Source organism: Rhinolophus sinicus, linkage group LG14 (genome assembly GCF_036562045.2).
Source record: "Rhinolophus sinicus isolate RSC01 linkage group LG14, ASM3656204v1, whole genome shotgun sequence".
Taxonomy (NCBI): domain Eukaryota; kingdom Metazoa; phylum Chordata; class Mammalia; order Chiroptera; family Rhinolophidae; genus Rhinolophus; species Rhinolophus sinicus.
In genome coordinates, this window is record NC_133763.1 from 36,224,808 (window position 1) to 36,240,574 (window position 15,767).

At 36.2% G+C, this 15,767-nt stretch overlaps 1 protein-coding gene across 2 annotated transcripts in view; it reads left to right on the plus strand.

Annotated features, from left to right (window-relative positions):
• The window catches only part of CDC14A (cell division cycle 14A), a 135,026-nt gene extending 120,400 nt beyond the window's left edge, over positions 1-14,626 (plus strand). The window contains exons 15-17 of one of the 2 annotated variants that reach the window (XM_074318476.1): positions 526-856; positions 6,010-6,072; positions 12,645-12,814. In XM_074318476.1, the coding sequence (XP_074174577.1) occupies positions 526-856; positions 6,010-6,072; positions 12,645-12,674 (424 nt within the window). In that variant the 3' untranslated portion in view covers positions 12,675-12,814. Of the gene's footprint in view, positions 1-525; positions 857-6,009; positions 6,073-12,644 lie in introns of both variants that reach the window. The other variant, XM_019747037.2, reaches the window with a different exon arrangement.
• Positions 14,627-15,767: the final 1,141 nt, after the last annotated feature.

Genomic DNA, 15,767 nt, shown 5'->3' on the forward strand with positions numbered 1-15,767 from the left:
GCATCCCTTTCCAAAGGTTGCCTAACGTGGTCCCGAAAGCGGAACTCAGCCACACATCCTGTTGACACATGTTGTTGTCATTTCTTCTCTGAGGTGTATGGGGCACAACCGCGACGGCCAGGGATGCTTCCTGTAGGCATATGATCGAATATGGATGTGTTAAATCTTGTGCTTACGCCTGCTTTTTGGCCTACGATTATATAGCCCTTTTCATTTACTTCCTGCCTCAGGACCAACAGAACCCCCAGAGGCTCTATTTCAGGATCTCTGGTCAAAGTGTTCTACCAAGCTTCCTGGGTCTTAATTAACTGCCTTATGACAGAGAAAGTTAGTGTGTCTAACTAAAGGCCACATGTTGTAATATCACCAAGAGCGATAGAGAAGCCATTGTGTCACCATTTGCATTGATCAGACCTGTCTTCATCACATTCTCCTAATGTCCTAATTATGTTTTAGAGACATGAACTCTGCATCAGTATCCATCATTGTCTGTTTTTTCCCCCCTCACCTGTGTTTTCCATTCAGCTTTTCCATAAACTCCCGGCTAGCCAGTTCTCTAGGGAACTTGAATGCTGCCACAGATGACCCAGAGAACAAAAAGACCTCATCCTCCAAGGCAAGTTTCGTAGCCAACCCGTTCACCAACCTCTTGAATGGCAGCTCCCAGCCGCCTGCCAGGAATTACCCTGAGCTCAACAACAACCAGTACAGCCGAAGCTACAGCAGCAGCGGGAGCACCCTGAGCGCCCAGCCGGGCCCCCAGGGCGCCAAGACAGAGGAGCACGCCACCGTCCTCCGGCCCTCCTACACCGGCCTTTCCTCCTCCTCAGCCAGATTCCTGAGCCGGTCCATCCCCGTAAGTTCGCAGATACCATCTCTTGACCCTCAGAACCCTGAACGCAAATTTTGTGCCTCACCTTCCCCACCGAGGCTGCCACCAAAGAAATTGAATAGCGCCAAGGAGGCCCTCTGATCGATGCCTTCCTTCCCTCTGTGCTGTGAACCTGTCTGTGCACATCTCTCCTGCTGGCTCCTCTTCAAGTAAACACCAAGTTTCCACCGGGTTTTCTTTCTTCCTTCTTTTTCTTCTCCTTCCCCGACTCCTTTTTAAGTGATTTCTCTTAGAAGGGAAACGGGCTTTTATTCACTTCATTGTGGACACTGTTGACTTAAGTTACTTCTCAGTCCAGTTTTCAAGTCACTCTGCATATCTGGTGCAAAGCCGGGTGCTGATTCATGGCAGACAGCATTTTAGGACCCATGGCTTCTTCCCCATCGTCTATGAATGAATGAATTTTGGAGTATTTAAATGTGGAAGGTGCTGAGTGAACAGTATCTTCTTAGAACTAACCAGTAGCCCCTTGACTATGTCGCTTCCTGCAGAGAACTGACTCAGAATTAATTCAGTGGCAAACAGAAAGTGTTTACAAGGAAGGCTTATAGGGAGGTACCTGGGATGTAGGGGAAGGGCAGGCAGCATATCAGGAAGACGGTTAAATTAGCCATCCTCTCCTAGGGACAGGATGAAAGTTCTCCAAGCACATTTTACCCATGAGCTCGTTAGGTTTTCAAGACCACTGTTTAATTACTAATGGTCCCTGTTAGGGTAAAATCTGTCCATTCACCCCCTGCTATGAATCACTTTAATCACATGCTTTGATTGTATCAAAGGCAATTGAGATCTGTCAGAATGTGAGTTCTGATGTGAGAGAACAAGGACAAAAAAGAAAAGGGAAATAGCTCACACAGACGAAGGAAATGTGAATCAATGTTCCACTGCAATATTGGTTCCACTCAGGGCTCGAGCAAGCTCGGGGTTTCCTGGGAAGGCTGCGGGCTCCCCTTTGTGCTACTGTGCTTCCAACGTTCCATCCACCATTGTCCAGGGAGAGGCTGATTTCTTCAGGGAAGAACTGGGGAGGAGAAGTGCTGGGGGCAGTGTCTGTCATGGCCTACTCAGCAAAGCAATAGCCCCACAGGTAACAGTTAATGGGACCCACTTTCCTTAGATGGCAGATTAGAAACCATTTTTCTAACGTGAGAATGTAGTGTGTGGTGTGTGTGTGTGTGTTTGTTGGACTCATTACCACTCCCACCTCTACCTCAGGCCTCTTTTCAAAGTTGTTTTTCGCTCCATCCACACACAGTGCTTTCTAGCACATGTAATTTTCCTTATCTGATTTTATTACCAGTGATTTTTAAAAAATTATTTTAGACTCCCATATAGATTGGGGTCCCAGGCAATTGCCAGCCCACCCCACCCCTTATTTTGACTCTAACCCCACTACGTTATGGGTATATGTGTGTCAGTATAACTTAAATCCTAGTGACTAAAGATAGATGGAAAATGATAGTGTATTTACATTTTCGTAACTAGGTTTACAGGTCATATACTTCACAGCAGGAATTGAGTTCAGTCAATATTTTCATATACGGATTGTGTGTGGGTCAGCCTCTTTTTTAGACAGATGTTTCCATTTTCAGAGAAAATGTTAGACATACAGATATACACATAAGTAAATATCTTGCAGATTTCGCAGCTAAACGTTTTGTCAAACCCACATTTATAGCTGAATACCAGAAGGCTTGGTAGCTTGAGAAGAATAACATTCTGCTTTTTCTAGTTCTTAGTTTTCCTCTTTGCTAGTGGAAGCATGGGGGAATTCTTTAGACGATTGTTGATTCCCTCCTTAATCCGTGCTTATGTAACTTAATTTTGGTTTCATTCCATATTTTCTTATTATTCTTCACCTCCTCCTCTTCATCCGTCTTCTGGCCTAAATAATTTTCCTATAATTAAATTTAAAGTAATAGTTTGTGTGGGCAGCTTCTGCAATTCCCCTCTTCTCCCTCTTAAATTTGTCATTTTTATTGTAAAGAAAAAGCATTTATAAATAGAATTGCCAGCATGATAACATTTTTATTTCTCCTACCCTCCCAGGAAGCAGTAGCAGGTCTCTTATAACTGACTTTCCCTCCATTATGTGTGCCACAAAAAAAAACCCACACAAAAACTTCTGTTTTTTTTGGAGAGAGAAGGCTCCAAGTGTTACCCCTGCTGGCTTGCTGGCAGAAAGTCTAAATTAAAATGGAAATTCCCATTTTATGTGGCATAAAATGGAGGTTGTGAGTTTTTTTCTCTATTGGTCCAATGCAGCTTTTCTAACTGTTGTGGGTTTCTTATCTAAATAAGATGGTCCTTTTTTCCAGTGCTTCTGAACACGTGAGACATATGACCCTTGAAGAATTAGGAATAAATCACTCAGCAAAAATGTTTTTAAATCCTTAGGTAGGAAAGGAAGTCTAGATGGCAATATCCTCCCAGTACCTTTAAGAAAGACCCAGAAACTCCTAGGGGATGGGGAATGACGGGTGTTCAGAGGGAGTCTAATATGTTAAAAGCTGCAATTAGCATGTCTTCTGAAAGCTTCACTTGCTCTCTCACTCTGTGCAGCAGTTCAGCCCCCAGAAAAATGTGAAAGTAATTTCCTTATTCTGTCATTAAATGCTTTAACACAGAAAACAAGAACAAATGTTAAGGAATCCTTATGGCTGTGACAAAATGCTAAGAAACAGTCAGATCCTTTTTATTTTATTTTTTTTATTTGTCCTCTTCTGCTAGTCTTGAGGTTTGCACTGCCCAGTACAACATGCAAGGTTCATTTTTGTTGACCCATTTGCTGTAAAAAACCAGTTTTCCTTCTCTGACATTCAGAGTTTTCAAATGCTTAGAAATGAGGGACGTGTGATTATGGTGTGGGTGGTGGGGTGGAAGTATTTTATTAAATTGAAATTACTGAAGGTATCTGTCTTGAATATTTGATCTATTTTATTTTTAAGAGACTTGCCACTGAATTGTATTCATCCACATCGTCCTTACCTGACTCTGTAAGGTTAGGTCATGGTGCCTCCCCATAAACTCCTCTTACACCCCCGCCTGGTCTTAATCACAGCCTCCTCTCTCTCTGCATGTTTGTCACCTGTTCACTTGTCTGTAGCGTCCACTAGCCTGTCAGCTCTATGAGGGCAGGATGGTGCCTCTGGTTTTTACAGTTTCTCTGTGCATAGCACACAGTAGGCACTTATGAAGTATTCCTTGAATGGATATATGGATGTTGGATGTTTGCATGAATGAATGTGGTAAGCATTTTTGCTTCCATTTTATAGATAAATAACTTGAGGTTTTGTGAGGTTAAGTATTTTGCCCCACATTGTATCACAAATATGTTAGCAAAGCCATAATTTGAACCTGGATCAGTTTGACTCCAGAAAACATGTTCTTTTGATTATGTTATGTCATGTATAGACTGTTGGTGTTTAAATAGAGGGAGATCTAAAGGATACCTCATTTTTCCCAGAAAGGTCAGGGAAAGCTGTGAAGAAGGGGTAACATTTTAGTTGGGCTTTGGAGGATAAATAGGAGCCTGCTAGGAATCTAGTGATGAAAATAAGAGAAGGAGGAATGGCCGTTTCAAGAACAGAGGTACAGACTTTGTACTGTAGTTGATTTCTTAGGTTCTGAAGACAGATAGACCTATGTTCAAATCCTATCTCTGCCACTGCCTGGTGGCAAGTTATTTAACCTCTCTGAAGTGGGAATAATACTGGAAATTAGTAATAATCAGGGCAGCAGATGTATTTTGTGTACCCCGAAGCTTATACATTTTGGTGGGACCTATTTAAGATAAAAAATATAAAATATTTTGTACATTTTAAACAAATATCTGAGTGTGTACTTTGAAAACGGTTTCTGTGACTATGGATCCTTAAAGCTTATGTGGTAATTATAATAGTATCTTTGTAAGAGGGTGGTTGTGATAATTAATTGAAATAAATCTTAAGCAGATTACTCAGTGCTCGTAGATAGTACTCAATAATTGTTAGCTATTATTGTTTTAAGAGCAGTGAGTATTCCAGTGTAGCTAAAGATGGGTGTGTAGCTAAAGGTAAGGCTGGAAAGTTAAGCTGAAGACAAACTGGGAGGTGCAGCGTGAGCCATGGGAATCTTGTAAGCAGGAGTGACTTTGGTCAGTTCTGATTTGATGAGGATAGTTCTGGCGGTTGTGTGGATCATAGCTCTTGGCAGAAACCCTCCAGGCAACGAAACTAGTCTCAGCCCTATCTATGGTCTCCCGTCCGGACCACAGCAGATGTCCTTGGGTAAATGCTATGCTTAGTCAACAATTATTCTGTTTTAATACATGTAATAGTATCAGTACTAATCAATAACCATATATGATTGATTGCTCTACTATATTTTTATTAAATTTATTTTTTGTAAATGGAAACTTAACTACCCAAGGAAATATTATGGTCCTTAGTAAAACATCTCTTTTTTACAACATTTGAGTCTGAGGAGTTGTAAAATAATATTTTGTTATTAAAAATAAATATATATACGTAGATATAGATAGATAGGGGGAGAGAGAGAAAGAGAGACAGGTTAGTTACAAAGAATTTTTCGTCACTTCTTTGTCAGGGGCACACTGATCTTGGTTTTATGGAAACAGTCTTTTAGAACAAGCCTTTATTGTATTGACCTGTAAGGGTATAGAAATATAAATAAGATAAGCTGTCCTATAACAAGATTCTTCTGAAAGCTGTTTTGGGTATCACCTAGTAAAATCTTTTTGTTATTTTAAAAAATTATTATTAAGTAGTAGCTTACGGTAAGCTTTGTTATTCACGCTCATATATTGATATTCAAATGTTTTCAGGGACATTCTCAAGGTGAAGTTGCAGGTTATGTCATTGATGCCATTCACTGTCTCTTGGAGTTTTTCATTCTGTTCTATTCTGCTGCTTTCTCATCTTCTCTGTTGTGTTAGCCTCACTGATGATTTTCTTAACTCAACCTCTTAATTCATATTTTACAGTAGGATCGATCACAAACTCTTTTTCTAAAGGACCAGATAGTAAATATTTTTGCCTTTATGTCCCAACTATTCAACTCAAGACATAAACGAATGGTGTGGCTGTGTTCCAGTGAAATTTTCTTTACAAAAACAGGTGATGGACTGGATTTGGCCTGCAGGCCATAGGCTGCCAACCCCTGCTTTAACGCATTGCCAGGTAATAGATACTGATCTCAACACCTTATTCCCCTGTTCAGGAGTGACTGGTGGTCCCCTAATGCTAGGACATTAATCCTGAATTCCTTTGCTGAGCCTGTAGGTCCTCATACTCTGTTCCCCGTATCGTATCTTTGTACCTCATTTATCCAGCTTGTCCCAGAATGTGGGGTTCCTCATTCACTTCCCCCAGTATGTTCTCATTGTTGCTGTTACCCTCTTCACCAATTTCAAACTCAATTTTAACCTCTCAAAGCTCAATAGTTATCTTTTCTGATGAAGCATTTGTGACCCATTCAGGCAGAATGCCTTTTCCTTCTTGACTTTCCTTGGACTTCGTTCACATCCCTTGGTTGCTCCCATAGTCACTTGAACCTGAGTCTCTTTCGCTCCCCTGCTGGCTTTAAGCTTCTCAGAGGCATCTGTGTTTTCTCAGGATCCAAAGTATAATAAGTACCTAAAAATATATAGTGAACGCCAAGTTGGGTGACATATCTAGGTTCTTGAATGTTACGCAGAGGCACGCGGTACTCAGGAACCCGTTATCATTGTTAGTGTCTGAAGCACTAGCAAAAAGCAAAGCAAGTTTTCAGCGTTAGCTTTAATATACAGTAATATGAGTTTATTTTTGTGTATGTGGAAATGTGGCGTTACTAAAATAAATTTTATTTTAAAAATTTAAATATAATTTTGGTGTTCAAATGAACTGAAAACACTCATGGTAATGGTTGGCTGAGTCAAACTGGGTGTCAACAACCTGTCATTTAACAATTGAACTCTTTGTGATTGTTGAAAAGCACAAATTAAATTCCCCCAGGGGGAAGATAAAGAATCTATTAAAAGTCATGTGGAAAAGTAAAAGAATATTTTATATATCATTTTACTTAACCAAAATTGGCCTTAGTAAATCTTAGGGTCCCTGATCTGCTTAGAGAACACTATAGCAAAATATATGCACCTCTTTCAAAGCTGATTTTATCACAAATCTTAGTCTTTTTGTGTTACTAGGTTTCCAATAAAACCTTATCTGGCTGTGTTTCTACTAGTGTTACTGGAGAAGTGTTACTATGTTAGCAACAGCAAATACTTTTAGTATTGTGAAACAACATTTGTAGAAATATGTATTAATCCACACATTTTGTGTGTTGCTAACTTATAAGCAATACAAAAACTGGAAACTCTACTGCAAAGCCAGAAAGAGACCTAGGATGATAGAAGCAGTTACAGATCAACTTATTTTTCCCCAGTGTTCATTTTCCCTCATTTGTTCATTAAAACTTAAAACATAGGAGTTACATATAAAATAAGATACCATATTGCCAAACATGAGTTTTTTCCCCCTTTAATTATCTATACTATTAAAATACTTTTTCAGGTGCTTTTTGCCTCTGTACTTAGAATTGAAACCAAGGGTAACAAGTAAACTATTTTTTTTTGTCCTTATGGGACTTGGAAAAATGGAGAGATGAGGAAAGAAAAAGTCAGTGTGGCTGAAGTACATAGCAATTCTGAGTCTGGATTTTGACCTCATAAGAAACTAACATTCTAGGTCATACGGTCCTTTGGTTCAAGTTATTTGAACATTAAGATATTGTTTCATTCATTTGTGGCAAAAACCTTAATCTTTCATTACTCTTTACAGTTTTCTGTTTTTGATAGCCATCTTATAGTTTTATTTATTAATGGTCTGTCAGTATTTATACCTATAATTATTAGACATTTTTCTACCAAGATTAGGTAACTGGGCTGTTTAAAAAAGAAACACCTCCAGAATAGCTAAATTTTTAAAGTCACTGCCTACATCTGCCAAAACAGATTAGTAGCAAATTTCCAGAACAGAACAAATTGTCTTGATCTTCTTACCTAACACTTTGTTTTATGTCAAATCTAACTGCTTTCAGGGAACAAGACTTCTTGATAGAAGCTTATATTTTGACATAAAAATTTGGGGGGCTGCAAGTGTAAGGTAATTTTACTCTTATTTTCCAAGTTGAATATTGCTGTATTATTAGTTTTATGTTACTCATACCATAAAAATACCATTTACTCATTATGAGCTTCATCTGGTCTTAACTCACTATAACCCTGTTGAACTTACTGGTCACATGAAATTGAATATTCTGTTTGAGAAATTAAAATCTCTTGGTTATATAAACAATCACTATCTCATAAAATAATATTTGTACCTCAGATTTCACTTCCTTCATAACCATATCCATTGTCATTGCTTTTTAAAAAAAATTACATTAGGTAGTAATTCTTACATTAATGATACAAAAGGAAAACATTTTGGCTAAGGAGAAATAAAACTTTAATCAGAATACTTAATCATGGATGTTTTTATAAAGAAAACTTTTTAGAATATTCTCAAAAATCATTTTGGATTCAGTCCTAATTGAAAATCATTTTAAAATGTATATCTCTTACAGCAATAAATACCACATTCTTTCTGTAATTTAATACTTCCTTGCTCACCCAGGGTTATATGCTACCTCAGGTTATTATTTTCCTGTCAGGGTGATAGAGAACGTTCAATTAAATATGTAATGGTCACACGACAAAGGCTAGAAGTGTCTTGAGGCATTATATTATGGTGGCTAAAAATTAGGGCTCCCCAGCCAGACTGCCCAAGTTCAGATTCCAGCTCCACGAGTTCCTAATTGCGAGATCTTGGGCAAGGTACTTCACTGTTTAGTGCCTCGATTTTCTCATCTGTAAAATGAGTTGTGTGGAGCATTTAATGAAGTAATACATATAAAATGTTTAGAACTGTGCCTGGTGTATAGAAAATACTCAGTAAGTATCTATTGCAGAATGACCTGTTAAGTAATATATTTAGTTTATTAAGAATTCCAGATAGTTGTACATCAGTCTGTTTTTGAACAATAAAACCAACAGCAATAATGATTTTGTTTATGGAGTACAAATACATGTGCATTTTTACTATGTAAGTTAAAAATTCTGGTAACTGGCCATTGTGTTTTCTGGGATATTAGCAAGTAGGATACATGTACATTGGAAAACAAATGAACCAGAGACCCTCAGCACAACCCCATCATGTAAGCATGTGGGTGCTTGAAATCTAAAGATTACTGTCATCCCACACTATTGCTTCCCCAGTGAAAAGGCCTTGAAATATTAGTTAGGATTTTGAAAGTGAATAGGTCTGGTAGACCTTAACAATTCTCTTTCTTCCCTAAGTCCACTTCCATTAAGATTTTTATTTTAGATTGAAAATGAAAGGAAGTTAATTTGTTTCAAAATATTGATGTCAGAGTAATTTGCTAAACCTTTTTACTGATCTCTTATTTCCTTTAACTTTTTAACACCATATTAGGAAACCATGGAATATGTTTTGTTTCAAGAACTTTGGTATTATATTTTTATCCTCCAGTGCCTAACATATACTATTGATGTTCAATACTTGTTTGTTCAATGACTGAAGTAGCATGACAGAAGGGCGTTTGGCCAACTCATGTCTTCCTTTGTTTACAGAGGCCTACAGAGCCAGTTAGGTAGTAAGTGAGTACATTGGGTGGGAGGCAAAGAAAGCAGTAGGGATTGTGACAAACTGTATCTGAAAGATTAAACACCAGCCAGAGTTTATGATATCTGCTGTATGTAAGGAAAGGCTTCTGCAGAGAACTAATGAATATATATATATATATATATATATATATTTATAAATATATATATATATAAATATATATATATATATATTTATATCTCATATATAAAGGCTTCTGCAGAGAACTAATGAATATATATATATATATTTATAAATATATATATATATATAAATATATATATATATTTATTTATATCTCATACGAATGATAGAAATCCTTTTAAAATTATTCTAGACTAGTTCGGTTTTCCAGTTCAGTGGGTATCATGATTCCATAAAATAAATAAATGTATGTACACATATATTGATCCCCAATATATTGATGCATATATAAAGTGCTTTGCCCTGAAAGAAAGTTAATTTAACAACTGTCACTTGCCCTCATATCTGTTCATTTGCTATATCTCTGTTTATTGAGAATTGATGGAACTTTAGAGGTGCTTGCCAAACAACTTTGTTCTAAATCTATAAGCAATCTGAGGAGCTTTATAATTTCTGGTAGTAATAACATGAATAACTTTTCTAATTAGAACAAAAGCAAAAGTTAAATATTACCAAGAAAACAGTGGCCAATGTATAGCATGTGTGTGGCATTCTTGCAGCTGGGAGACCACGTGGCTTTGCTCTCTACCTACTTGCCAGACTTCAGAAGAAACTGGGAAAAAGCAACTAGAAAAATGATAGTTCACACTTATGCTCTAATTGCTAAGATGACAGCTGATACCCTACAAGTTAAATGTGTATGGGCTTCAAGGCATTGGACCAGTTTCACTGGACTTTCTCAGTCTTACCTCTTTTATTCTCTCTGTGAGCTCAGACGTATTTACATTACAGTATCCTCATTTTTTATCATCTGTCTTGTTTTGAAGCCTAGGTGTAAAGCACATCCTGTAGCCAGAAAGTCAACTTGCCGAGCCTTTTCCATTCTTCCTATGGCTCTTGACATTCAACTCTTTCTTGAAACTTGCAGCATAGACAGCCCCCGACCCCCACCCCAAACTTCCCTCGCCACCCCTTGCCTAATCCTTTGCTTGTGCACAGTGTTCCTCTCACCCTGTGTATATTACTATTTAATGTTGACACCTTTGTCTTTTCATTCCATGTCTGTGTGAGAGTGTGTGTTTTGCTCTGTGAGGGGGCAGGGACCATAACTTTTTGACTCATGGTGTTGATAGATAGCTTACTTAGTAAATGGTTGTTGATAGGTATAAAATTCACTGGGATTTGAAGCTGAACAAAGATAGTTGAATCCTCTTGTAAAGTATTTGCAAAATGGACAGGTTCTTTTTTACTAATCCCTATACCATCAATAAAATGGACCAGTCTCAGAATTGATAAGACCTATGAATAAAATCAATTTGAAAAATACAGAGGGTGCCAAAAAAATGTATCCACATTTTAAGAACAGAGAAAACTGTAATAAAATTGTAATACTCAATATATACCGATAACAAAAGATGAATGAAGACAAGTCACGTTTGACTTCTGCAATTACAAGAGGTGCTCAAGGTGGTTACCATCAGCGTAATTTTAATACAGTTTTTTCTTTCTTAAAATGTGTATACATTTTTAGGGCATGCTTTGTAATTATTGGGGGAGGAAAAAAAGGCATTTGGCAGGAAACCAAGTAAACTTTGTTGTTCTAAGGTATTTAATTAGAAGAATTGTGTAAAAATTTTTGTTAATAACTGTTAGTAACTGATTTATGTTCCTTTTTAACTGCCGTTTGCTGCTCAGAAATAATTAGGCAAATTTTCTCTACTTCTCTTTATCTTTTTTTGGCTTGTGTCTATTATCAGTGTATTCTGATTACATATCCCGATCATGCTCCTTTTATATGTTACTATCTAATACCATGTTTCCCCAAAAATAAGACCTAGCGGGACCATCAGCTCTAATGCGTCTTTTGGAGCAAAAATTAATATAAGACCCGGTCTTATTTTACTATAAGACCAGGTATGATATGATACGATACAATACGATATGATACGATATATAATATAACATAATATACTATAATATAACATAACATAACATAATATAATATACCTGGTCTTATATTAATTTTTGCTGCAAAAGATGCACTAGAGCTGATTGTCCAGCTAGGTCTTATTTTCAGGGAAACACAGTATGATGTAGGAGGAACTTACATTGTTTACTTTTTTTGAAAGTTGTCCACTGTTTATTATGTTATGACTGTAAGATTCTTCTTCACAAATGCTTTTGGGTCTTCAGCTCACATACTAAAGCTAGTACCGTACTTCCCCCAAAATAAGACCTAACCTGAAAATAAGCCCTAGCATGAATTTTCAGGATGACTTACTCTGAACATAAGCCGTAATGCATCTTTTGGAGGAAAAATTAATAAAAGACCTGGTCTTATTTTCGGGGAAACACGATAGTGCTTTGTGTCCCCCTAAGTGGAAGGGATTTGTAAGGTATGTATTAAATTCAAACATTCTTAAGGAATTTATTTAAGTGACTGCTAATTCTACAGCACTGGAAGCATTAACATTTATTTGATATGTATTGAATTAAGTAAAAAAGTATATATATTCTTAAAGTATATTCTAATAATCTTCAATTTAGTTACAAATGTCATTTAATATTTTTGAGTAAAACTCAGTGTTATTGCACAATACCTTAGAAACGAGTTTAGTGCTACTTACCAATTTTCAAATAATACTTAATTTTTAATCACTATTAATAAATTAGTAAGCCATTTAAAAATATAAACTTTTCTTGTAGTCACTTTCATACTAAATATCTCATTTGAGCAAATGCTTTGTTTCCTTCATTTTTTTCTATTTTTTCTTAGTTTATTTCATTTATGTTTTGTATAGTAGACCCAAACTGCCTTGTGGTGGAGGAAAAAGCTGTATGATGGACTAGAAGTTTTACATGTGATTGAATTTAACCTCCCTTTATGTCTCTTCCCTGCACAGTCCCTTCAGTCTGAATATGTTCATTACTAAGCCTTGCCACTCCTGTGAAAGCTGTTCCACTCTTAGACACAATTTCTTCACCTGGACGAGCAATGTAGAGAGAAAGCGACTGCTTGCCCGAAGAATATCTCTGCCTTCTTACCTTAAATTAAAGTGAGCACTAAGATAAGACCTTCAAGAGACTTGAAACCAGAAAAATCTGGTTAATGACTACGATAAATGCACTGAAACTATGTTTGTGGATGTCAACACTTTTTAAGACAGTTTTAATGTTGAATTTGGTATTTTGAAAGGTTATTTTTAATGTATTTCGGTAATACATTTGTTATTACATTTACATGTACAGTGTTACATTATGTATGTATTGTGAACTTTAAAAAGCTATTTTGATAAATTTATAAATATATAAATTTATGTAAAAACTAGACTATATTTTGACTTAGATTTTCTTGTTGTTTGCTACCAAAAATTTGTATTTTGAATTTGTTTAGTATGGTTTTGTGTACAATGAATATATAATTCCTCTTGATTAAGAAAAGATAAGGGAAAAAATTATTTTTATGTTCCCACTATGAATATGGCCGATCTGTTCTTTCTTTTGGGAAGTCAGTCTAATACAACAGTTTATCCAAGTTTATCTATCTAGCAAGAGTGTAATCATTGGATAGGGCTGATTAGACCATTTCCTTTCCCTTTGTGTTTGTTGCTGAGCCATTTAGTTTTGCATTCTTGGGGGCTTTAGCAAAATTTAACATCCAGTTGAAGATCAGAATTCATTGAATGTTTCTCCTGAAACATGCCTTTGCTCCATGAAATAACTCAACATTCCAAATGCTTTTCTTTCTTTCCTCCTCTCAAAAGAGCTCTTAAGCCAATTAGAATATTCTGCATTTGGTACACGTGGTTGTTGCCTTTAATCAGTCACACATGGTCTGGCACCAGTTTTAAATCAATGAAGAGAAAAAACAGAAAAGATGCTGCTAAGTAGTTCTCTGTTAATTAAAGGAGATTATGTTTCGGAGAGTACAAACCCCTGACACACAAGCTAGCAAATCAGAAACCTAACATGAAAATGAGGAGACTCCTTAGAGGTCCTCACAGCCCTTTCATGTACATGAGATCTTCTATTTAGGCCTCTAGAAGCCTGAAGGCTTCATTTCTATGGGGCGTCTGGGAGCGTTAGATCCCGACTCCTCCACGCTGCTTAAGAATGGACCACTCAGAGACAGTTAACCGGATCCATATGAAGTGCTTTATTCTCAACCATTGAGTTTTTTATAATGCATTTATTAGGAGGGGGTACCTTAAGACTAGTATACATGCTTCAGCAAAACATCTTGTGTATGTTTTACATTTTTAAAAACGCATTTGAGTGAACGTTTGACTCAGGTTGATTAACCTAACCTTCAATAACTAAAGTACCAAATAATTGCACTAAACTGATGAAAAAATAAATTACGTGTTTTAGGAATCAAAAATTAAGTGGAATTAAATTGTATACTTTTTCTAAAGCTGAAATAGAAAATATTTTATTATGAGTTATTATAAAAAGATTGGTTTAATGTATAGAATGATGATATTGTTTTTTAAAAATTATCAATGAAAAATAATAAGGATGACATTTGAGAAGTGGGGAAAGGGAATCATATTGACAGTTTTAGTTCTGTGAACACTAATTTGTGTGCAGCTATTAAATGATTGTAAAATTGACTACTGTAAATTTTCCATAATTATGTGTGTATATTAGTCATATGTATCTACATGTGTAAGTCTTAATTATTTATACACATGTGCATACATAGACAACTCAGAAGTATGTATATTATATAGAAAGTATATAGCAAAGTAATTCTGCTCCAATAAAAAAAATTGTTTGACATGTATTTTGTTATGAATAGTTTACCTTCCAAAAGATATTTTGTTCTATTTTAAAGTGTAGAAGAATACACTGCTAATAAATAATAAAAGTTTTATGCAATTTACATTTTCTCTGGCTTTTATAATTTGGATTTTGAGTAATCAATGTACTGAATGAAGTCTTTTTATAATTTTATATTTGATCCAATCTGGTTGATGCCTTCAGTTGAATTTCTCAAGGTCTTCATTTTGGAATTTTAGTTTCTCTTTTACTGACTTTCCAGTTTGTGGCCTCACTTAAATACCTCACAATGAGCACAAAGAAATCTTATACTTTGAATTTCACGTCAGATAATGTCAGGTTCTTGCTGTTTTGCTCTCTATATAAAATTCCTTTCTGTTAATAAAACACTGATTGTGATCAGTGTTTCGGGTCCTGCTTGGTCATTTATGACTATTGTACACTGGTCATCAGTTCCTTTTGAAAAAGAATGGCCATTTTTCTTAGAGGAGAATTATAGAAATAATCAGATGGTGCCAACCTTACCACTGTTGGATCTACGCCCTGAAGAGCCAGCTTGGGAGGAAGAAGCTGCACTTTATTGGAGATATTTTATGTACTAAACTGGATCTCTTTGGGTTGTGATGTCTCTGAGGTTTTTCCTTTCTGTCTTTAAAATTTTTTCAGAACACAGGAAAGGTTGTGGGTGGGAAGGTGGCTTCACTTTTTGAGTTGAGAATTTGCCAATAAGCTGTCCTCACAACACTGCATGAGACAGGGTACCGAGGTTGTCACAGGACCACATAGATGGAGGTTTCTTATGAAATCATAAGCCTGTTTGAAAGGGCAGAAAATCTTTTTCTACAGATTGATTTATTATGAAAAAAATATTTTAAAAATCAATTAATTAGTTCAAACAAATTTCTCACCTACTGGTTATTGAGTTTACATGGTTTTGTTACCCTCAGATGTCAAATGACTTATAAATCTCAAAACACTCCTGGAGAGGCAACCCGATCTATGTAGTCAGCTGTGATTCAAATAACAGCAGGAATGTGAGTTTACCAACGATAAGCTGCACAATGTATTTTCAAAATTGTTCTCACTTGTATGCTTTCCTTGGTGACATGTTAACCAACAATATGTCAAAAGTTTCTACTTAATTGTTGGTACATAAGCTGAACAGTATTCTGTGGTGTTTTTTGTCACATACGAAATCTGTACTTTTTCCAAAGTGCCCTGGTAAGGCAGAGTTAATGATACCT